The sequence below is a fragment of the Numenius arquata genome, chromosome 23 (genome assembly GCF_964106895.1).
Source record: "Numenius arquata chromosome 23, bNumArq3.hap1.1, whole genome shotgun sequence".
Lineage (NCBI taxonomy): Eukaryota > Metazoa > Chordata > Aves > Charadriiformes > Scolopacidae > Numenius > Numenius arquata.
The window spans coordinates 4245055-4269609 of NC_133598.1; the positions used below are offsets into that span (position 1 = coordinate 4245055).

Genomic DNA, 24555 nt, shown 5'->3' on the forward strand with positions numbered 1-24555 from the left:
GCCATCTAATTAAACTTTCTGAATGCCTGCCCTGGTAATTGTTTTGCATTACGTGGTTAATTCCTACCCTAGAATTGCCATCGCTTTCCTTGTGCAGGAAAAGTTGCTGTCAAAGTCAAATGAGAATTTTATTTGAACTGAAGGAAGGACTTTCAGCTTTGCTCCACTGGCTTGGCTACTGATGGGGATTCATCTCACTAAGAACTGCGGGAACGAGCCCCCACATGGGCAATATTTCTTTTAAATAACTTCTCTAGCTATTTAAACTTAAGTTCCTACGTTAGTAGTAGCTAGTCTGGTGTGACGCCAACATTATGTTTGTCGTCAAGCCCAAGGGAGCGGGACTGGACCGTTGGGCTCGTACAGCCCGGGCTGCTGCCATTGGCTCCTGGGCCACCGGCACCCAACAGAATCCCAAACTAGCCACCGTTGGAAGGGACCTCTGGAGATCATCCAGTCCAACCCCCTGCCAGAGCAGGGTCACCCAGAGCAGGTCGCACAGGAACGTGTCCGCGTGGGTTTGAACATCTCCAGAGATGGAGACTCCACCGCCTCTCTGGGCAGCCTGTTCCAGGGCTCTGCCACCCTCAAAGGAAAGAAGCTTTTCCTCATGTTCAGATGGAATTTCCCGTGTCCCAGTTCGTGCCTGTTGCCCCTTGTCCTGTCTCTGGGCACCACTGAGAAGAGCCTGACCCCATCCTCTTGCCACCCGCCCTTTAGCTATTGCTCAGCATCGATGAGGTCCCCTCTCAGTGTGCTCTTCTCCAGCTGAACAGCCCCAGGTCCCTCAGCCTTTCCTCAGCAGAGAGATGCTCCAGTCCCTCATCATCCTTGTAGCCTCCACTGGACTCTCTCCAGCAGTTCCCCGTCCTTCTGGAAGTGGGAGGCCCAGAACTGGACCCAGTGCTCCAGCTGTGGCCTCCCCAGGGCAGAGCAGAGGGGGAGGATGACCTCCCTCAACCTGTGGCCACGCTCTTCTTAATGCCCCCCAGGACACCATTGGCCTTCTTGGCCACCAGGGCCCATTGCTGACCTATGGGCAACTTGTTGTCCACCAGGACTCCCAGGTCCCTCTCTGCAGAGCTGCTTTCCAGTAGGTCAACCCCCAACCTGTACTGGTGCAGGGGGTTATTCCTCCTCAGGTCAGGACCCTACACTGCATGGGTGGTGGGACCCCAGTGCTGGGGTTGTGACTTCAGGCTACCTCTAATCAGGGTGGTTTTCTGAATTGAACATGCATTTTGCAGTTCTGGAAAAGCAGCATTACTAACTACTAACCTCTTCATTGAATTCGATATATTGTCATAGCTAGTTATTGCAAATATAATTTTTTCCAGTAGTTTTGGAAGAAATACTGCTCTCTGCTCAAAAAATAGCATTTGTGTCGACAGAAAGGGCTATTTCAATGCTTTTTAATGCCTGGAGTCAGTCTGTTTCATACAGAAAATCTTACAGAAATAAGAGACCTAATGAACAGAGGGGGGTATAGAATACTTCAAATAATTATTTTCATGCTTTTGTTAGTTTTTATAGTATGTGCCAAATGCCCATGGCTTTGATTGTAAGATTTGCCTGTGCTCCCGGGAGAATGCTCAGGACCCAGGCAGACTGTTGTGGGTGGAAAGTCACTTACATAAAAAGATCAGTGTTATCCTTTAACACTTGGCTAAAAAATGGCAAAACAGATTTCTGAATTTATGGCGTTTCCATTTGTTATTTATTCCAGTCGAAAACTAATGCCCAAATACGTATCTGTCAGGATAATCTTCATTTGGACAGGAGTCGGGAGTGCTTAATTCCTTTACGTGAAAATCCTCCTGTCGTGTAATCGGGTTACATATGAGTTAGGAGCGCTTTTTGTCTCTTTCAGGTTCAGAATATCTGAAATAAAAGAAACTATCGCTCTGTGGCTTTTTCCCCGATCTCCAGTTACACTGAGAAGATTATATTGACTCAAGCCTTCTAAACTAAACTGTTTTCTTTAAGTCATGTTGACATAGCGTGTCTTGTCTGGTGGTAACATGAGTTTTTAAGACTTAAATCATGCTTTTTAGGGAATAAAAACATAAATACTGTAAAATGATATGTATGGCTAAACTTTTGCAGTACAGTGAGAATTCACCACGGTTTTGATACGAAGTTCTTTGTTGTCCTCAAAAGGAAAACTGGTGGGATGGCCTGGTGACTCCAGGAGCTGGTGGCTTCTGCTGTGGTAGGACAGTTGTCTGGAGAAGGCAAGGACTGAATTGGGTGGAGATCAGCAGGCGGCGTCAATGAGGAATAAAGAGATTCAGAAGATTTGCAGAAATAAAAGCCACGCTAAAGTGGAGATTGCTGCGTTCGCACCTTATGGGTGGAAACCTACCTCTTTGGTGCTGATCTTCTGGGCCACAAAGGTGCTCCAAGGGCTGGAGCCCCTCTGCTGTGAGGACAGGCTGAGAGAGTTCGGGGGGGTTCAGCCTGGAGAAGAGAAGGCTCCGGGGAGACCTTAGAGCCCCTTCCAGTCCCTCAAGGGGCTCCAGGAAAGCTGGGGAGGGACTCTGGATCAGGGAGGGGAGACATAGGACAAGGGGCAAGGGTTTGACACTGAAAGGGGGAGATTGAGCTGAGATGTGGGGAAGAACTTTGCTGTGAGGGTGGTGAGAGCCTGGCCCAGGTTGCCCAGAGAAGCTGTGGCTGCCCCATCCCTGGAGGGGTTCAAGGCCAGGTTGGAGGGGGCTTGGAGCAACCTGGTGTGGTGGGAGGTGTCCCTACCCAGGGCAGGGGGTGGCACTGGGTGGGCTTTAAGGTCCCTTCCAACCCAAACCATTCTGTGATTCTGTAATCTATGGAAAGGTGCAGGTTCTGCATCACCTGCAGATTTCTGAGTCTGCCCGGGAAGCGACAGAGTGGGTGCCATCAGCCTGCTCTGTGTCAGGTTTCTTCTTCCTCTGGGCATCAGTCACCCCCATCATCTCTGGGGCAAAGCTTCTGGTGACAGTCCCATCGTAGCCCTTGCCATCTCTTCAGCCGGGAGAACCGTGTTTGCTCTGTATTTCAGAACCAAGTGAGCACTGCCAAGTGTCGTGTCGGATGATTTGTGGTTGTAGCATTAGCCAGAAATGATAAAGAAAGAAAAGATGAGCTATTTCCAATATATATGTTATAAAAATGACTGTTACTGGGGCAATGGTAAAACATTTGAAATAAACATATTTGTTAAAACTTCGATTACAAATGAAATATTAGTAGATTGGCCTGTGTAGAATTATTAATCTAAAGAATTTTCTTGCCATAGTAATAATCTTTTTTGATATTTACGTGTTTTCATTACATCAGTATCTGGCACAAGATGGTTATTACTGTGAATAGTTTTTTTCACTGTTCTTGGCCAGTTTGCAAGTGGATTGTGTGCTTGTGTGTGCCTGTGGGGGTTATTTTGGGGTGGGTTTGTTAATACAACTGACAAATAGCTTGCGGCATTTAGCATCAGGTTGTGTCTCCGAGCGGGGCTGACATCCATGAGCTCCATGTGCCGGGGGGACGTGGCGGGTCCGGGGGGAGAAGGGGGTCTGGGGCTGCCCTTATCTCCAGCAGCTCCCGCGTTCCTCCTCCTGGCTCCTCTTACACCGGCCCCTCCGGGCTCCGTGGGGAACGTGCTGTAAATATAGCCAATATTCACCCAGGATTTTCTCGTACAAAACGGTACCTTTATTCCTGGGCAGATCAGGTCTCCTGGGACGGATCATTAAGGGAAAGACCGGGTATGGAGGGGGGGGCTGATTCCTTGCCTATATTCTGCTTCGCAGGGACTTTTCTATTGAAAAAACCACCCCTTAACCTTTATCTCTGTTTTCCCCAACCCCCCTGTAAAAAATTCCTGTGATGGTTTACGTACCAGTCGTGTGGGGCCGTTGTGGTTGCCCGTCCGCAGACTCGCTGAGCCCTCTCCCGCCGCGGGGCCGGCCGGGGCTGCGACGGGCTCCTCCGGAGGCAGAGATTTATTGCAGCCTCAGAGGTGGCCGTTTGACCCGTTGAGTTTTTATTACAGGAGATGCACGAGAACAAACAACACACACATACACACACCCCCCCCCCGTATCTTTAGTTTCAGATCCCAAATTTAATTTGCAGGAAAAGAACTATAAATATAAATTATGTAAATGGAGGTGCTCACGCTGGGAATCAGGGAGGCATGAAGCGTGCTGACCCACCGTACCCGCGTGGAGTGGCTTTTCAAATTAGCCTTGCACTTTAATGGGCATGTGAGTTTAACTTTGAAATGTAATAGTAATCTCTGCACGTAACTTATTCGCTTGTTCTGTTTCTCTGGTGTGGCAGGAACATCTCTTTAAAAACTTCATAATAAAAGTGGTTTAGTGATTATTTTATTCCAAACAAATGTTGCACAGAACTTTGTGTTGTTTCTTTCAGAGTTCAGACTGTTAAAACACGCACAAAAATGCAGTTTCTGTAGCACTAGTTGTCAGTACTGCTTTGTTACAGACGGTTTTACCTTTTCCCTGTTCTTTATTTAAGTCTCTTGAATCTTTTCTGGATTTGCAAGGATAAAAGTGGAGTGCTTGTTTTTTGTCTTTGGACAGCATTAGCTTTACTCTGATCTTTTATGTTGAACACCAAATCCGCTTGGTCAGACATTCAGAATGTTCTGAAATTGAAATTTTATGTTCAACGGAAACAATTACTGAACACAGAATTTGTGTATTCGTTTCAGATATTTATAGTTAAATATCTTAAACCCTGATGGGCTCTGTGTTACCTTTCCGTGATCTTGGCTTTTCTACAGTCACTGAATCCAGGCCCATTTGCTTCCTAGAAAAAAAATAAATTATTTAATAAAGTAGAAAAAAAGAAAGTGTTTAAGAGTATGAAAAATGTGCCTCAGTACTCGCACACTTTAAAGTAAGACTGTACGTTTTGAAAGCTTTAATAAGAGCCATCTCCTTTGTAAAGAATGCAGATAATTTTTTTTTTGTGGCCAAAAAAAAAAAAAAAAGAAAAAAAGAGTAACCTGATCTGAGTCTGACAGTGTCGTTTAGTTAAGTGCTTCCATCTGTTGCTTGCTATTTCCCTTACTCATGACCTCTCTTTCTCTCTCCCCCTCCTTCTCCTTAGCCCCTTTGAGGAAAGCAAAGTTTGTTGAGAGCCCTCGAATCCCCGAGTCTGAGCTTGGCTCCCCAACACTCTCCTCGGCACAGAAACTGGACGTTGATGCGTTCTGCCCTGGTAAGCTGCATGCCTCGGTGCCGCCGTAAGCGAGGAGAAAGGGGCAAGTCCGGCCCAGAAGGATATTTAAATGTAGTACGGCTCCTTCTTATATAGATGGTTCATTTGAACCTTCCCCAGCCAAGTTGGATTGACTTGGAAACTTGAATTCAAGTATTAGTTTCTAATTGATACCTGGTTACGTTTGTTACTTGGATTTTGTGTGTGTTCTGGGCTGGCCTTGTGGCCGCTCTCCCCTCAAAATAATCTAAAAGATCTAGAGAGTTGCTTTTGAGGCAATAAAAATGATCCAATAAACATACCTCTTTAAATTTAATTTTTAATGCTGGCCTTCAGAGAGACTGCAATAAAACCACATTTCCGAAATACCATTAAATCAACTAATGCAAAACCGTGGGATCTTGTTTACCTGCATCCAAGAATATTGCTTTTTTGATTTAATTTTTTTTTTTTAAAAGAAATAGCTTCTAATTTATGCATCCTGTAGTAAATGCTCTTAAAAGTATACGTCTTGCTGGAGGCCTCTGGTTGAAATGTAAGTAGAAGAGGGTCGTGTCCCTGCCTGGCTTAACCCGGTGTGCGTCTGGCGGTGGGGGCAGTAGGAGAAATCCCTCCGAGCCCCCCCAGACCCTCCTGCAGATGCGTGAGCACCGTAAAATCTTTTATATCGCTGAGTCTCGCAGCAGCTCCGTGTCTTTCCCACATTCTTCCCACCTTGGAAGTGGGGACCCGGGGAGGGCTGGATGCTGCGGTGGAGGCTGGGACCGACCGGCGCTGTCTTAAAGCAGCAGCAGCAGCAGCAAGGATTTAAGTGAATTTTTTGTTAAATTCTGCTGTTTTCTCCCCCGGCTTTCCTTAATTTATGAACCAAAGAGACCTGAGTTCAGCATAGGCCTTGGATGGGGTAAAAGGATGTTGGGTGTTTTGAAATGGCATATAAATATGTGACATCTTCCTCTTAAATCTATAGCTACAATAAAAATGTTCTGTTAGTGAATGATTCTCTGAAATCAGGGTACCATTTATTTCGGTGGATGGTGAGCTTACAGAGCGTTTGCAGTTGGAGGAATTAATTGAGTGTTGTCCAGATTTTGAATGTGGGCTTTCTTTAATGTATCGTGTTTGAAAGAGGAGTTGTCTTAGGACAAAACAAAAGACAGTCCCTGTGCTTGGAAGTGCCTCCTTGGAGGCCATGGCTGCTGTGAAAAGTGCTCCTTCTTTTTCAGTCATCATGAATTACAATTAAAATTTTGCTGTTGCAGCCCTTTCTTCTTCAAACTAAACAGCTTCTGCTGTCGTGTTTGTAATTGTTAATAATTATGAACTTATTATGATTGCATCCACAGAGAGTTATAATTGAATTGTAAATTTGGCTTAAAAAGCATCAGTTCCACACTCCCATGTCTCGCGCGACGTCCCGGGGGTATCCTCACCCGAGTGTCCCCCCCTGTTCCGAAGGGCAGGACTCCTGCCAAGCCCGGGAGCGGGCTCCGACAAGGGGGTCGGCGGTATTTTTATTTGCTTTTTGATCTCCTTCCCTTGCTGATTGTGTAAGGATCTGAAAGGAAAAGTGGAGTTTCCTGCTGCCTTCCAAGTATCGTTCAAGAAACATGAAGCATCATTAAGGAAGGAAAAAAAAGTGAGAGCAAGAGAGTTGCCATAGTAGGTGCTGGTGAACTTGGAGTAGAGGTAGAAACTTCAGCTGAGGGGTTGGTAAATGTGGTGCCAGGGGAGCTGCCCCTCTCCCTTGTGTCCATGCTTGGTGTCCAGGACCTCCCGTGGCTGTGTTTGCCCAGGTCCGGGGATGGCAGCGTTAGAAGAGCCCAGCCAGGTCTCTGGTAGTGGTGGGAGACAGTGGAGAGGGAGAATCCTCTGGGGAAGCGTTTCAGAAGCTGTTTGTAGAGGAAGTTTGTGAAGTTTTCTTCTCGCAGTGCTGCAGCTCCTCCCTTCTTCCTCCTGCTCCAAGGCATTGGCCAGTGGTCACCCCATGGTCACCTCATGGACCTTCACTCAGCTTCTGCGGCAGAAATGGGTTATGCTTTACCTGCCTGGATTATGGTTCCTGCTGTGGAAATAGTGGTACCATGAGGGCTGGAGGTTTTGCTGGGCTGGAAGACTGGATTAAAGGAGCTCAGGAGATGAGACATTGGAAGGAAGGAGGTGGTTGGGGAAGGATCCTTGCGTAAAGAAGAAAAAGTACAAAGATCCGGACAACTCACAGGGACCAAAGGACTTCGGGTCTGGACGTAGTGTCCAGCTTCAGATGGGAACATGGAGGAAGAGGGGCTGAGTCCTCTGGACCACGTCAAAGCCTGCAGGCACTGCCTTCATCAGTTTTCCAAGGAAACACAGCCCCTTCCTTCAGCATTAGGCTTATTTTCCACCTCCTCTTAAGAGGTGTGGGTCCTGTGCAGGGTGTTAGCACGGAGCGCTAAATCCTGAGTGTCTCCAGGAATGGTGACAGGAGTTGAAAGAAGGAAAAAAAACAAGGCTGAAGATATGCTAGAGCCTAGCAATGGAGTGGAGGTGGAGTGGCTTGTAAAGTGATCCCTGACAAGTAATGTAATTAATTATACACTTAAAGGCAGTTTAAAACACTAAATAGCAATGAGGAGAGAACATTATCTGCTCTGCATAGAGAAATGATTATTTCATGTTGAGATGCCTCGAGATGAAGTTTTGCTCAATGCCAAAATGTTTATTTTAAGGCTTCAGGCGAATTTGAGCACATTCCGGGGAGGTGGTTCCCTGTGCAACCACCGTGGCACCGCGTGGCCCCTCCGGCTGCTGCGGGGAATGGGGCGCTCGGCATCCCACGGCGTGAATCGGCGTACGAGGTGATGCTCTCTAGACGTTTCAGCTTTGAGGAAGAAAAAAGAAGAACGAGGTGGCCAGTATCTTTTGAGGGAGGTTCTAACAGGAAGGCCAAAGTAAAGCTTTAAACGTGATATGAATTTTTTTTTTTTTTTAACTGTATTCTTTGTTTTGCCAAAGGCGGCCATTGAATTCTGTGAGGTGACTTTAATTGTAGAATCATAGAATTGTCTGGGTTGGAAAGGCACCATCTAGTCCAACCATCAACCTAACTCTAATAAAAACCATCACTAACCCGTGTCCCTAAGCACGATGTCAACCCGGCTTTTAAATACCTCCAGGGATGGGGCCTCAACCACTTCCCTGGGCAGCCCATTCCAAGGCTTAATAACCCTTTTAGTGTAAAAAATTTTTCCAAATATCCAATCTGAATCTCCCCTGGCACAACTTGGGGCCATTTCCTCTTGTCCCATCGCCTGTTCCTTGGGAGAAGAGTCCGACCCCCCCTGGCTACACCCTCCTTTCAGGGAGTTGTAGAGGGCGAGGAGGTCTCCCCTCAGCCTCCTTTTCTCCAGGCTGAACACCCCCAGCTCCCTCAGCCGCTCCTCATAAGTCTTGTTCTCCAGACCCCTCACCAGCTCCGTTGCCCTTCTCTGGACCCGCTCCAGCCCCTCAATGTCTTTTTTTGTGGTGAGGGGCCCAAAACTGGACACAGCCCTCGAGGTGGGGCCTCGCCAGTGCCCAGTACAGGGGGACGATCACCTCCGGAGAATGTACCTAAGTGAAAGCAGAAATGGGACCACATTTTAAAGTTGTTGTATTTGAGATGATGACTTAAAAAAACCTGTTTCTTGGCTTTAAGAAACCCATTTCTATCAGAATTATATTTCTGTAGAAGCTTTTGGGATTGCAGTGGTCATATAGAGTTCAATCAAGCCTTTTTTGACGTGGAAAGTCTGTGGCAGAGAAGCTGTTCCTTGTTTCTTGACCTAGTGGTGACTTTATAAGGAGGGTCTGAAAGGAGTTTGATCCATCCTCCCTCCCCGTCTCTGCTCCCATCCTGTTTATCAGAGGTGGTTGCATTTTCCTTCTTGTCAGACTTTCTAAGGGAGTGGGACAGCTCGGGGGTGATACCCGCATGGCCATCACCATCTATCTTTTAAAGGGGATAACATGGAAGAGCAGGAGTTCACCATCAAACCTCTGTAGTTCAAGTGTTAAACCTTTTCTCTAATGGTCTGCTGATTCACAATTTAATGTGTAATGGTTTTTTCCCCCCAAATTTATCCCACCTCACCCCTCCTGCCTAGTGACAGTGCTCCCGTGGTGAATGGCGTCCTGGCTTCTTGGTTCTGCTTAGGTGTGTATCACGCGGGCATCTTCCTTCGAACTGCTTTCTGGTTTTATCGTGGTAGCTAAAACATGTTCTGACTTCTGAGCGCTCAGGAAACCTGTTGGAAACAGTCTGAGATGGATGGGGCTTTCAGGTAATTGCCTTTTGTCTTAGGTCAGTGGTTGCAGTTGCGTTGTGCGTGATTTATTACCTTGTCAGTATGTTTCAAAGGCTAAGTATGTTATGACATTATCTTTTAATTCGATTAAATTCTTCTTCAGAACTTTTGGGACACAAATCTTTAATGTCTGGTCAGGGGATGTTTGCTTGTTGCCCATTAGGCTGGAAGCATCTGTTTCCATCCCTAATTGAGTTAGGTGCCGCAGCCGTGCCGCCGCCACGGGCAGCGAAGGGCGATTCACCATCGCAGAGGCGTTTACGTTCATCTCAGATCTCCTTTTTCTCTTTCTTTGGTTAAAGGTTTTGTTTCCCTTTCGTTGAGGTTGACATCTGCTTCGTTTTTTTCATGACGTAAAACGTGTATTTTTCATTTTACACCAAACCACACGCTTCTCTTAAACACAACAGAACATTTCTCAGGTGTTAAAAAAGGGGCCTTGAACAGGGAATGGACAGAACAGGCTTGTACTCTGATTTTTTTGTGGTGAAAATATAGGCAATGAGCCAAAAAAGCCCACAAACCCCCAAACAAATTCAGCCGGCAGGATCCTTGTCCAACCTCTTGTCAGAGTGGACAGTGATGAATTGGGAGGAAGGCAAGGGAATAATCAAACCCTCCCTGGCCTGACAAATGGTTTCGCTGCTGAATCTTGTGGTTGTCCCAGCGTTATCAAGCCCACTGACCTGAAGGGAATGGGAAATCGTTGTGATCAGCCCTAATTGCAGAAGAGTCGTGGCAATTTGGGGCGGCGGTTGCTATGGAAGCGATTGACTTTTCTCGCGCTCCTCTTGGGAGGACAGAGCTGGTTCCTTCTGCTGTGCCAGGATATGGAGACAGCTTCGGAATAAATTCCTGGGTTAACCATCCAAAACTTAGATAAAACAAAACATCCCCCACCCTGGTCTGAAATTCTGCTGCTGAGAGAGGCATAATGAAGGTGGTTTTGGACTTTGAGGTGTGTCTCTGTGTTTGGGATTAGCCATAGACCATTTGTCATTGGGTGTAGTGGGGTTTGCTGCAAACTCAAAAGTTGCAGCTTGGAGAATAGTGACCAGGGTTACAATTTAGGGCTTATTGAACCTTCTTGGCCAAGGGGAGATGCTCAAAACAAGAACTGAAAATAATATGAATTCCATTTACTATTGCCATGTGTTTTAACTGTTTAAAAAAATCAGATAACATGGTATTCTTGAAGCTTCCCTTCACACCCTAGGTTTTGGTTTCGTCTCTCTGGGGAAAAAATAGAAAGGGAGAAAGGGGAGAAAAAGGCTTTAAACGATCCAAATTCTGTTTATGTGAAGAACTGTCCAACTTTGAAGTGTTGCGGCTACTGCCAAAACATAGATGGCCCCTGAAGTGTGTTTCATATCGGATACTTTAGCAGCAGGACTGCCTGCAGCCCAGCACCTCCGGAGGGGACCTGGGGAGTCTAAGGAGTTGTTCTGCCTCCTCAAACAGGAGCGCTTGCTTTCGGTTGGCCTGTTGGGAAACAGTAACTTTTTTTTGTGCTAATACTTTGGCTTATTGAATATTTATATCTTTCTGTTGTGCCAGTGAGTAGCTATGTACGCAGGCAAACCAACCCTCTTGGTTTTGAAACTGTGGGTGATGGGCCAGCGCGGAGCAGTGTGAAGCTCCTTTTGCTTCCACATCTGGGCAGATGTGACTTAGGTGCTTGATATGAGACTTCCTTGCATGGATGGAGCATCGGAGACCTTCCCTGTACTGTGTGCTTACCCCTTCCGTTGCTGATGGACAAGGTCAGGCTTCCCCTTGAACGAGTGACTCCTGGCAGAGGAGTTTCCTCATCTAGTATAATGTCTTTTATAGCAAGGGCAGCCTGCCCCTGATACCCCCAAATATTGCAGCCTGGGCAGTGTGGCTGTAAAAGCGTGATGGTCTTTGAAGCAAGTTCTGCAGATTGGTCAGGAATCGGTTGTGTTGGAAGCTGATGGGTAGGGTTTGTCCTCAGTACGAGCGTGGGTCACGGTTTTGCTCCAGGATTGTATTGCTTTGACCATCCATGCCACATAGCTGTCTTTGGGTGTAGAACATGGTGCTTTGTGAACAAAACTGAGGATTAGGTAAGTTCAGGGACTGTTCCGGTGGATGATGTACATGGAATGGTTGCAGGTCTTGGGCCCTCAGCCCAACGCAGACCCCCAGCCCTGTCCCCATGGTCCTTGCACGCTCCAGTGCCCTCTTAGCACCTTGTCTGCAAATGGCTCCATCTTCAGCTCCTTGGTTGGGCTAATGGCTCCATCTGTAAAACAAAATTACCCATTAGGGATGGGACAAAGACATGGCTAATAATGAAAGATGTCGCCGTATCATGCACCGGAGTCACTGGACCTTCTAGTGACAGACAGCTTACCCAGCATCTCAGTCTGGGTAACTTCACTTCTGGCTTAGACAACAGGACATTGATTTATCTCTAACCTAACGTATTTTGCAAAGCTACAAAGTATCCTGTCTCAGACCAAGAAATCATTCATATTGAAAAGTTGGAATGGATTTTTTTTTTTTTTTTTTTTGCCCTGTAGGTAACAGGTAACAAATCTGTCTCTGTGCTTGTCTTCTGCTTAATTTCTTTTGGAGTATTTATTATGCTTGGTCATCAAAGGCATCTGCTGAATCCTACTGAAATCTTCAGCCGTTTCTCCACCCTCAGGATCTCAATTTATTGCTGACAGAATAGGTAAAATGTGCCTTTTGAACTCCCAGCAGCCCTGCTCACTTGTTGCTAAGGTCTGTGGTGTTTCTCAGTGTCTCCATGAAGTGTCGTAGGAGCATTGGTCTGCACTCACATTTAATAATTATAAATTCTAGCCAAAACTAAATCATTGTCCCCAGATTTTTCTTTGTTCAAGAGAAGAGACCCTTCAATACTGCCAATTTGAGGAAGATGCTACCTGTCAAATTAGATTTGGGAAATGGTTGCAACTTCTGTTAGTGCTGTGGTAGCTCTGTTTCTCCTCAGCATCGGGCAGGTGGGATCAGCCGTGCGCGGCCACGGGGTCGGTGTCGGTGCAAGGGCAGCGTCCGAGTGTCCTGGGGCAATGGCAGCCCCAGCCCGGCTGTGACAGTGCCATCCTCGCTGTCTCTGGGCTCCTGCGTCAGTGCTCCTGCTGTCGTTACACAAACCTAATCTTCTGTCTCAGCTCCTGGAGCTATTGGTTTCCTTGGGAGTTCTTTAGGCTGTGCTTAATTGGAAGTTTCCCTTGGCCTTATGCTTACGCCTGTCATAAGTGGAAATCCTGGGATGCTAAATGAGGCAAAAAGGGAGGGAATGATGGTTGCTGGAGTCATGGTTGTGCCGATTAGTCTTCCCTTTTCCCTTCGGCTCCAGTACTTATTCCCAAACACTTTACGGTCTAGAGGCGGTGATCATTAATTCTACTTTTTTTTTCCTACAAAGTTTTGAGATACTCTTGTTTGGTTTCAACTCTTTATGGAGGCAGAAAGCTCACCGCTCATTTTACCAGCTCTAACAATAGAGGGACGGGTGGTTGCATTTGTAGAAAGCTGCTCAGTTCTTTCACAAGCCTGGTTCCCATGTCTTAATGCCCACAGGAGACCAGTGGATGCTTTTTTTTTTGTTCTGTCCTATGCAAAAAGTCCTTGAACGTCAGTGGTGCTATGGAGAGCTTCTCCAAAGTGAAAATATGCGGTGCTCTGAGAGCCACACTATTAGTTCTGCCCTCTCACCAGTTGCCTTGACTTCCTCACCCTCCTCCAGACTGCAGAACAAGGAATGCTTTATCCTTCTCCAGCGTGAATATCATTCCCCTCACTGTAATTTGTTTTCATAGAATCACAGAATCACGGAATGGTTAGAGTTGGAAAGGACCTTAAAGATCATCGAGTTCCAACCCCCCTGCCATGGGCAGGGACACCTCCACTAGAGCAGGTTGCTCAAAGCCCCATCCAGCCTGGCCTTAAACACTTCCAGGGATGGGGCAGCCATCCCTGGGCAACCTGTTCCAGTGCCTCACCACCCTCACAGGAAAGAATTTCTTCCTAATATCTAATCTAAATCTCCCCTCTTCCAATTTAAAACCATTACCCCTTGTCCTGTCACTCCATCTCCTGACAAAGAGTCCCTCTCCGGCTCTCCTGGAGGCTCCCTTCAGATATTGGAAGGCTGCTATGAGGTCTCCCCGGAGCCTTCTCTTCTCCAGGCTGAACAACCCCAGCTCTCTCAGCCTGTCTTCATAGGGGAGGTGCTCCATCCCTCTGATCATCTTCGTGGCCCTCCACTGGACCCGTTCCAACAGGTCCATGTCCTTCCTGTGTTGAGGACTCCAGAGCTGGACACAGTGTTCCAGGTGGGGTCTCACGAGTGCAGAGTAGAGGGGTAGAATCACCTCCCGTGACCTGCTGGCCACACTTCTCTTGATGCAGCCCAGGATGGGGTTGGCTTTCTGGGCTGCCAGTGCACATTGCTGGCTCATGTTGAGCTTCTCATCCATATATATATATTTTTATATATATGTAAATATTTCTGACTGTTTCCTGCAACTTTATTTTTGCCCCTGTGAGTTGAGCGGGGCTGACTCGGCCAGGAGCAGACAGGGTGCCGGCTGCCTGCAGGGTCTGGAGGGACACCCCTCCCAAAATCGCCACGGCAGCTGCTATCATCCCAAAACTTCAGGAGGAGGGAATTTTTCCAAGCTGCTGTTGAAGCCGTGCCACAGTCCGGTCGACTGTGTGTCCACCATGAGCTTGTTTGTGCTCCCTCACAGAAGTAGGACGCGGTACCCAGTTGCCCGGCATCAGAGATGAGACCGTGGCTGCTCTTCATCTTCCTCCTGGCTCTGAAGAGTCGTGGTGTGTAACGTGCGTTTGTGAGATTTGTGTTGGGTTTATGATGGGAAAAATGGTAAGAGGAGGGAATGGGAGTGGTTTTGAAAAACAGCTGCTGAAGTTAAAAGAATGGTTTGGGTGGATGCTGTGCGACATGCCCGATATAGCAAAACAAACGTGCACAATATTGCTTACGTGTCCTGCTCAGATTTTAGCAAACAAATAATATTTGAAGGTAGTATTTGTTCTTTTATGATTGTGTATCGTATTTTAAAAACCCTTTGCACCACTAAGAGTGTAAGGTACCGTCCTCAAACCTGTCTGCGGTAAAAGGTCAGTTCAAAGAGCTAAAGAATAAACCCCAGACACTTTAATTTAAGAGTGGAGCCCTTTGATCAGTCAGTGTTTGATGAGAGGTTGTGTGCTGGGAGCTGGGAGCACGGCCCCGTGTTTATGATCAGGTGATGTTTTTAGAGTTATAAAAATGCCAAAACTGTAAAGGAAGAAATAATTGTATCTCTGCTTCCCATCAGTGGGGACTCACTGCCTCGGTCACAGTGTCCTTGGTGTATTAGGGAGCTTTGGAACTTTTTCAGGGATCTAAGTGTAATCCCACTTTTAGGAAATGTTCCGCGCACCCAGGCTCATATTTATGATAATTGTGGACTTTTTCCTTTTTTTTTTTATACCTAAGTTCAGTGATCAGCACACTCAATGTCCTCTCATTTCCCGCACTTCCTTTTCTTTGGTGCTTAAATGGGAGCTGAAATCCAGGAAAATTCATCCCCAAATGTGCTTGCAGAGGGTTTTGTTTTTTTTTTTTTTAAATCTAGAACACGAAATGCATTGAATTAGATTTTATGATGGCATTGAAATTACATTTGCTGCCTGTCTCTGGCTCTGTATGGCTTCTGATTAAAAATAACTGTCTTTCTGCCAGTCTGTTTGAAGGACTATTAAGGGCCATCAGCAGCAGAGGCAGTGGGAAGGGCCGGTTGGGAAGCCGTATTTATGTGCCGTGCAGGGGAGAATTTCTTCTGTTTGAATTTCTCCTTAGAGGAGATGTCTGTGGAACTCGTGCAAGGGACTGACTCAGTGGAATTAATGATGGGAGCTTGTGTAGTTTCTTGTGGAAATGATGGGACGGAGCAGCCAGTGAAGCCCGTGGAGCTGGAGCAGGGCAGGGACACGGAGTCAGAGCCGCAGGTTGACCACCTTCGTAGCACAGTGTTCGTTTTTTGGCCAGCTACAGGGCTTTATATCAACATACAAGGAGAATATATTTACTCTGCCACTTGTCTGCGGTGTCATTTCAGTTGGTGGGACCGTTTTTCCATTGTTCTCACAGAACCACTAAGTATCCGAAGAGCAGCAGTACAAAAAAGGACATTTAAAGCAATGCATCTGGGGTAGTTACATCCCTTATTGGTCAAATTTCTAAAAATCTGTTCTTGATGTAAACAAGACTAATGAAAAAATCTTCCATTAATTCTGAGATTAGGGGGATGCGCAGAAATGGTCAAGGACATTTTCCAAAGATAGCTCAAGTGGACTCAGAATAATTTAAAGCAGATGTACATAGCAACGGGACAGATTTGGGTCACATGGAGAGAGGGAAGTCGTTAGATAAAACTCTGCAGTTACGTAACTGGAGATCAAAATCATAAAGGGTATCATTTATTTCTGGCGTTCCATAGGTGCTCACTCTTTGCATATAACTATTCTATTTTTCTCTTTGCTAATATAAGAATTTTGGGGGCTGACCTGCTGGAGGGCACCTCTGAGGAGAAAGACCTAGGAGGTCCTGGTGGACAGTAGGATGACCGTGAGCCGACAATGTGCCCTTGTGGCCAAGAAGGCCAATGGCATCCTGGGGGGCATCAGGAAGAGTTTGACCAGCAGGTTGAGAGAGGTCATCCTCCCCCTCTGCTCTGCCCTGGTGAGGCCCCATCTGGAGCACTGGGTCCAGTTCTGGGCTCCCCAGTTCCAGAAGGACAGGGAACTGCTGGAGAGGGTACAGCAGAGGACCACAAAGATGATGAGGGGCCTGGAGTATCTCCCTTATGAGGAGGGGCTGAGGGACTTGGGGCTTTTTAGTCTGGAGAAGAGAAGACTGAGGGGGGATCTGATCAACGCCTATAAATACTCAAAGGGTGGGTGTCAGGAGGATGGGGCCGGTCTTTTTTCAGTGGTGCCCAGTGACAGGACAAGAGGGAATGGACACAAACTTGAACATAAGAAGTTCCACCTAAACATGAGGAGGAACTTCTTTCCTTTGAGGGTGGCAGAGCCCTGGGAGAGGCTGCCCAGAGAGGTGGTGGAGTCTCCTTCTCTGGAGACATTCCAACCCCCCCGGACACGTTCCTGTGTGACTTGCTCTGGGTGGACCTGCTTTGGCAGGGGGTTGGACTGGATGATCTCCAGAGGTCCCTTCCAACCCCATGTGATTCTGATTCTGTGAATTTTTGATTTATAAGACAAATCCGTTTCATATTCAGGCAAATGCTCTTCACTGAGTGAACTGTTACCCAGTTCTTCTAGTGAGACACTGGCTGAAATCGATTTCAGGTGTAATTTGAATGATATTCAGAGCCTGGTTTTGGAAGTAAAAGCATAACCAGGGAACCAAAAATGTCCTCTGGAGGACAGACACGTTGTTAGTGTCTCCCAGGGGCGCTACCCTACATCATGTGTCTGAAGGGTTAGAGTATGGTAGCTATGAAACAAGTCACAGAATTGCAAAATAAATCATAAAGAAATTTCATCTGCTTGTAAGCAATTGCAGCTGAAAGATGTGGCAGATTTCATTATAGGAATTGAAAGGACGGAACAGAAACAGTATTTTAAAATTATAATATTCAAAAACATTGTAGGTTTTGAATGCTTTCTTGAAAAGAGCAAACCTAATAACTGTGCTTATAAAATGATATATTTGATTTTCAAGGAAATGCTATGAAGATTTACAAGCACTTGTGAACTCCCCAGGGAGAAAACCCACAACCCAACAAACCCACCCCCAGCCCCCACTCTTCCCAGTGGGGTCCCCGGGTGGGTGCTGGTCCGGTTACCAGCAGGACCGTTCCCAAATGGGAATTCTCGTTGTTGTCAGGTGTGGGCTGTGTACACTCCTCTGGGCAGGCTGGGGAAGGCTCGGAGCTCGCTGAGCAGCACCAGCACCCTTCTTAAAGAGAAAACTTCTGATTTTGGTAAATAAGACCTTTCTTACGCAGCCAAGAGACCATTCTTGCTGTATGTGACATTAACAGAGGTGCTAGAGTTGACCCTTCAAAAATACTACAGATCTGTGTAGGTAGAACATCAAAGAGAGCTGCCAGGATCCATAAAATTGTTCCTAAAGGGCCAAAATCAGGTAAATTCCAGGGTGAATTGCAGAGGCTTTCTGACGTATTTAAAGTGGGTTGAATTTTTTTGAAGGGAAAGAAGGATTATAGAGGTATTAAATTGCTTGACAAGCTCAGGTTATAATGTTTCTGAATGTTTCTAATTTGCATTTTTGCAGTTCAGTGAAAAAAAAAAAAAAAAGAAAAAAGAAAATTGTCATTATCTTAAAAGGCTGGCAGAAGTAGCTGGAAAGCGCGGAGGTGTTCCCGGCGCTGCTGAGGTCTGCTGCAGCTCTGGAAGCTAAATTTTATTTTTTTTTTTAAAAAAAAAAGCTGTATGTGTGTGCCTTAGGTATCTACGCTCTTTTTGAAGCTTCTAAATCGTTGAGTGCTGGATTTAATTATTTATTATTGCTAGTTATTAGGTGTGTTATTTGAAAATTGGTTTTGCGCTGTCAGATGGGTGAGGAGCTCTGGGGCGGGTCTGTGGCAGAGAGAGATGCTCCATCTGCTCCTGCATCCTCCCCCCGGTCCCCACGGAGCCTGGTGACCTTGTGGCTCGGCCACCGATCGATCCCCGCTCCCCACCCTCCTCCCGGTCGATGGATGGATGGATGGATCCATTGCCGATGGATGGATCCATCTCTCAACCCAGCGCTTTGGTCTCTGCCTCGATGGGCTTTTCTATCCCGCAGACCACCCCCCCCGCCTTGGGCAACACACGCTCTCCTGGACGAAACGACCTCCCACCTCCCCGACCCCGGATCTCATTAACCTTCTGCTTCTCTCCTTCTCCATCCAGTCCTCTTGTGGCATCTATTCCAGTATAACCCAGTCCAGAAGCAAAATAAATAAATAAGTGAAAAATCACAGTACGCTCCTCGAGGGCTGGAGATAGGAGAAATGGCATATTCTCATTTTCTTGTTTCTTTTACTTTATCTTCTGCTTTCAGAGTAACATAAATCACATTTATGTTGGATTTTTGACTTTTTTTTCCATTGCCGTGAAGACTGGACTTTCTCATAAGGGAGCACTGGGTACAGAAGCCTGAGCGCCTGGTGCTGGGTTGGGATTTCTTCCCTGCGGCCCCGTGCTGGGGAGGGGGAGGCTCTATCTCTATCTCTCTCCCGGCTGGTTTTTGCTCCCGGTTGTTCCGTTCCCCTCCCGATGGCTCTTCAGAGGCTCTGATTTACTGTTTCCAGCATTCCTCTGCTCCGAGAGATAAAAATGCCTGAGAGCCTAACCACATGCGGTATTTCAATCCAAGAGGACAACCTGTTTCACATCTCCGTAGGAGCTTTTATTTATTTCTGTCATATAACGCTGCCGTTACCTGTCTCTTCTTGAAAATTAAGGATTAAAAGAAATAAGTATCCTTTAGTCTAGCTCTTGGGTGACTCTATCTAAAACTCAATTGCAGATTTCCTGCCGTTTTTGGAATATTATTATTTTTCTTTCACTTTTTGGGCAATACCTTTTAATTTATGTATAGCTCACTACAAAAGAATCTGAATGTCTTATTTTCAAATTAATTTGTTTTTTGCAGTACAAAGAAAGGCTGGTTGGTTGTTTACATTTTTCTTACAAAAAAAAATTATAAAAAAAAAATAAAAATAATCCCTGTACTGCTTGGACAAATTACCTCTCCTTCCAGCCAGGGTACAAGTTTTGAGACTAATCTATCTCGGAGCTGTTTGTGGATTTTTATTTATGTTATTAGAAATAAGCAATTCACTGCAATGTGTTTGCACTCTGGGGGCTATATCTGTGATGAAAGTCCTTGGACTGGTGGCAAACATCTAGTAAATCTCCTCTGGTTTTGACTCCCGAGTTCAGTACCTGAAATGCTGACTCCGGGTTTGGAGCATTTGCCTTGAAATTAAACACAATAAATTCCAAGTGGGGAAAAGTTTCTCTATGAAATTCTTTGGAAGGGATTTTTAGTAAGATTCAGAAAAAGCATTTATCGCGTGGGGATCAGAAAATGCAACAGTGTGTGCAAAGATGGTGTAATCAAAGGTAATTAATCTCTGGCTGTAGGTGGGGTGAGTCTGACAGTGGGGTGTCCCCGCAGCGCCAGGCTGGGTGACACCCCCGTGGGTCGGTGTTCCCTCCACGGCCACTGCACTGCAGCGGGGCTCATCGTTAAAAACCTCTCGTCTAAAACCAAACAAGACTTAAACATCATAAAGAACCGGGTGACTGAAGGTCTCAGCTGGCAGGAAAGTCCAGGTTACGTGGTGGGATGGCACTGGGATCCCACCCGACACCGGGCTGGGTGGTGGGTGGGTTATGGCTCACCCCCCAAGCCCAGCAGCACACAGCTCCCACCAACCCTTCCCCTCCTACTGCTTTAGCTGTTTATATAGAAAAATATACGTTATCTCAAGCATATATGTGCTTTCTGAAGCATATATATTCAGCAAATACATGCTGAACATAAAGGGACATAAAGTTACAGCGTCTCTAGAACTCCTCGTGCACATGCAATGAGTCAGGGAGTTAAGGTTTTTTTTTTTTTATTCTTGTTTAAAATTCCTGGCACTGAGCGCTTTGATACGGCTTTTAATATTACTCAATGTTTATGCAGAAGCAGGGTGTGCAGAAGCAGAAGGTGTAGCACGGACCGCGTCGGGGTCTCTCGGGTCCACCCGTTGACCTTTCGGGGGGTGCGTGTGTGGCCGGGCGGTTGGTTAGCCTTTATTGCTACACCGGAGGATGCTCGTTTGAGCTGGCTGCGGGGGGTGTGTGTGTTGGAGCTGCTGTAGTTCCTTACGGCAGCGGTGTCAGAACACCTAAAAAACACCCCAGGCTGGTTCTGTTATCAGCTATCTCACATTTCCCCGGTGAGGCCGGGGGGAACCGAGTGCGCTCAAGTGTGTGTAAATTCGGCTGCAGCATCAACACGTGGCCAGGGAGGAAAAAAAAAAACCTAGTTATGTCCTTTCTCTGAACTTAGAAAGAGAGTATTAGGTCTTACTGTCAACTTTGAAAGGCGAGTTACAGCTTCTTTCCATAATACCCATTCACAGGCATCTCGGAGCTCTTACATCTTTTCTTTGACACTCAATTAAATGACTGCACTTATTTTTAAAGACCTAAAACCAAAAGAGGGAATAATCCAGTACAACAGCGCTTTGCTGGAGTTCAAAGTTATCTGTACTTTGAAAGCCACGTTAAAATGAAATAATTGATAGTTCTACACTAAACGTGATGCTCTCGGAGCTCAGCTGCGGCTCCTGGTACCTTGTGCCATCAGCGACAGCTCACAGGTGAATTGGGGCTGGTAGCAAAGCAGGCAATTATTATCCTTTGTGTCTTCTGTGTTCTTATGCAGTGACCTGGGATAAGCTCGGAATTTTCTTTATTTTACAGGTGAAAGACAGCTTTGTGCCCCCTTGGAGATATTTTAGGGGTGGTATAAAGGAGGGGAGGTTTAAGGGCCAGGTTAAACCCATCCTCCAAGGAGCAGGTGGTTGTGTTTGGTTGTGATACGGATATCTAGGATAAATTCTAAAAGTCTACTTTTTTAAAGAAAAAAATAACCTTGCAAATAAAAGTCCCAGTGATTTCCATTTTACATAAATGTCTCTGTTCTGGATTTGACTCCCGGAGATCGTAAATGCCCACAGATTGAATGTGGGTGGTCAGCAGTTCAGAAAATTGGGCCATCCATCTAAATTTGTCTCTTTCTTAAATCTATCCTATTCACGTCAGCATCGTTCAAAGCAGTACAATAGGGATTCAATAACTTAAAGACAGCTTCTATTATCATACTATATAATCCATTTTCCTAACGGTGCAGTCACCGTGTAGGGACGGCTCCAGCTGCTCAGCCCCCGGAGCTGGCGGCGCTTACGGATGCGGAGTCGGGGGCGGGTGAGATGCTCCAGGGTTTGTGACTTGCAGAGTCCAGGTGAGACACCGGAAAATTCCTCTCAGCTTCCCCGAGAGCTACGTTATGAGCTTAAACGGGAATTTCTGGAAGCAACTGGCTAAAATTTTCTGAGGTCTCGTCCATATCCCAGATTCTGCGATTTGTGGTTTTCAGTTACAGTTATCAAAAAGCAATATTTAAAGTAACATCTTTTTTACTGTAGCTTCAGGCTGAGTGCTGGAGCACCCCCCAGCCAGGACGGAGCTGGGAAACGGAGATGGGCTCTTTTCCAGATTGTACATTATCAGATGAATAATTAACTGTGGAGTAATTGCAAATCCTAATTAGTCTCCTACAACTGCACTGAACACAGTATTGCTTCAGTGCAACGTGGAAAGAACTTGACCTTCAGGCTTTAATGCTGCTGCTGGTGTCAGCAGGGAAGAGCTTGACTTTCAGAACCCGACTTACCTTTGTGACACTACGAGTCTAAAACCTCCAAAAATGTTTGTTATACAATTAAAAAGGTACAGAAGTGGCAGTGTAGGTGCCTGGCCCTTTTCCCGGTGTGCATTGCTGGCTGGAAGCTCATCTGTGCTGCTCTTCCTATAGGTGGTGGGGAAAAAATTAGGAAAAGTTACCTGGAATGTTGGTTTTGACCTATTTTGTAGACTTGATGGAGAATTTGCAGGTGACTTTGCTTTGTATCGTGGCCCGTACTGTGAGTGCACAGAGGTTTGGTGTCTGGAGAGCGGTGCTTTCTGCGGAACCGTGAAACCCCAGGTGACGGTGAAGATGCTCGTGGGTTTTCTGGCTTGTTCTTCGCCGTTAACCGCTTGGTAGGGCAGGTTGGCAGCTCTGCATCTCCTGGAGGGCTTTCAAAACGGCACGTGTAGCCTTGGTTTCTCTGCGAGCAACTTGGGGATAGTTTCTGTGCAAAGAGGAGAGGGAAGGCTCTCCCTTCTCCACTCTTGGTCCAGGAAATCTCGTTCCCTGGTGGATCTGGTGTAGGGAAAGTGAGGTGGCTGTGTTTGCTTCCATGGGAGGTGCTGAGAATACAACAACCAACGGGAGGATAAACCTTAGAAGAAACATTTATTGACAGCCGGAGCAATGCATAACCTGAAATTAATGACCAGCACATGATGTTAAAACAGACTTGAGTAACGTGAATAACCTGAAAAGCCAGATACCGACGTTGCGGTGTGAAAAGTTAGCGGTGTTTTGTTGGTAAAAACACTGAGCAGCGGTCGAGGTAAACAATTCCTCTCTGAATCTGGTTTTCTTCCTGTTTAGGTGACGCTGAGCAGGAGCTGGGACCCCCTCCATCCGTCGATGAGGCAGCAAATACACTCATGACTCGCCTGGGCTTCCTCCTGGGAGAGAAAGTCACGGAGGTACAGCCAGGGCCCCAGTACAGCATGGAGGTGCAGGACGAGAACCAGGTACGAGCCCCCCCCCCCCCCAGCCCTTCCCCAGAAGGCAGAGAGGGGTTATTTTCTAATTAAGACGGCAGCGGAGTGTCTCATAATGGTGAAATAATTGCTGTGAGGTAAAAGGTTGCATCTCCTCGTTAAGCGGTGAATCATCGTTACAGCGCAGGGGTACGTGTTTCGGGGATCAGCTGCTGCCGTGTGAAACAGCTTCTGTTGTTTTTCTCTTTCTGCAAATGCTGGGGGAGTGGGCAGCGTTTCTAATCAGATTATAGTGACCAAAATAATCTCTACTTCCACGACATCTTATGTGGAATGTTTCAAAAGTGCTTTAGCGATGTTACATAAAGGCTCCCAGTTTCTCCAGAAGGAGGGGGACGTTGTAATAGCCTGATTTGACAGATAGTCACGGTTTTTGCTCGTGTTTGCCGAACAAGGTGATTTCATGCTTGAAAACGGATACAGAAAGCAAATCGTAAAATCTTCGTCGTGCTGGAGTTTGTTACATCCCCTCTGGCTGGCTGAAAAGCAGAATAGCAAAAACCTCAGGGCTACAATGTGGATTTTGTGGAAACTGCCTGAGTTTCTCCCTCCTCCTCAAGCCTGGACAATACGCCCACTCCCAGCAGCGGTGGGGAGAGGAGAATGAAACCAGGAGAGAGTTTTTTTCCTTTTTTTTTTTTTTTTTTAATGACAGACGGATAGTCCAGTATTTAGCAGAAGAGCATGAAACTCAGAAGCCCAGTTCTAATTCTCTCTCCTTTCAACAGTCATTGCGTGACTGCAGAAGTCACTGAGCTGTCGGGCGTTGGTCAGAGGACCTGACTTAAGGTCCTGAATTCCTTTAAAAAAGTGTCAATGAGAAGTGGCAGCCAAGAAGATTCCTCAGCACAGGAAAGACATGGACCTGTTGGAGCAGGGCCAGAGGAGGCCATGGAGATGCTGGGAGGGCTGGAGCCCCTCTGCTGGGAGGACAGGCTGAGAGAGTTGGGGGGGTTCAGCCTGGAGAAGAGAAGGCTCTGGGGAGACCTTAGAGCCCCTTCCAGTCCCTCAGGGGGCTCCAGGAAAGCTGGGGAGGGACTCTGGATCAGGGAGGGGAGCCGTAGGATGAGGGGGAAGGGTTTGACACTGAAAGGGGGAGATTGAGCTGAGATCTGGGGAAGAACTTCTTTGCTGTGAGGGTGGTGAGAGCCTGGCCCAGGTTGCCCAGAGAAGCTGTGGCTGCCCCATCCCTGGAGGGGTTCAAGGCCAGGTTGGAGGGGGCTTGGAGCAACCTGGTGTGGTGGGAGGTGTCCCTGCCCGGGGCAGGGGGTGGGACTGGATGATCTTTAAGTCCCTTCCAACCCAAACTGTTCGATGATTCTATGAAGGTGGCTTCTGTACATTCCAGCTGAACGCCCGTCATGCCCTGGTGGCACATGTGGGTCTCTCTCCCAGCCTGTGTCACTTGAAGGAAACTTGGAGGCACATTGTTCCACCAAGCCCAGGCTGCTCCTGGCATGAGCAGGGAGTCTCTTGGCGAGCGGGATGGAGGGCAGGTCCG

General features: G+C 46.8%; 1 protein-coding gene across 3 annotated transcripts in view; it reads left to right on the forward strand.

The window, feature by feature from the left end:
• The window catches only part of TANC2 (tetratricopeptide repeat, ankyrin repeat and coiled-coil containing 2), a 213886-nt gene that overhangs the window by 78239 nt on the left and 111092 nt on the right, over positions 1-24555 (forward strand). For 2 of the 3 annotated variants that reach the window (XM_074162698.1, XM_074162699.1), the window contains exon 5: positions 22876-23024. In XM_074162698.1, the coding sequence (XP_074018799.1) occupies positions 22876-23024 (149 nt within the window). Of the gene's footprint in view, positions 1-5115; positions 5227-22875; positions 23025-24555 lie in introns of all 3 variants that reach the window. The other variant, XM_074162697.1, reaches the window with a different exon arrangement.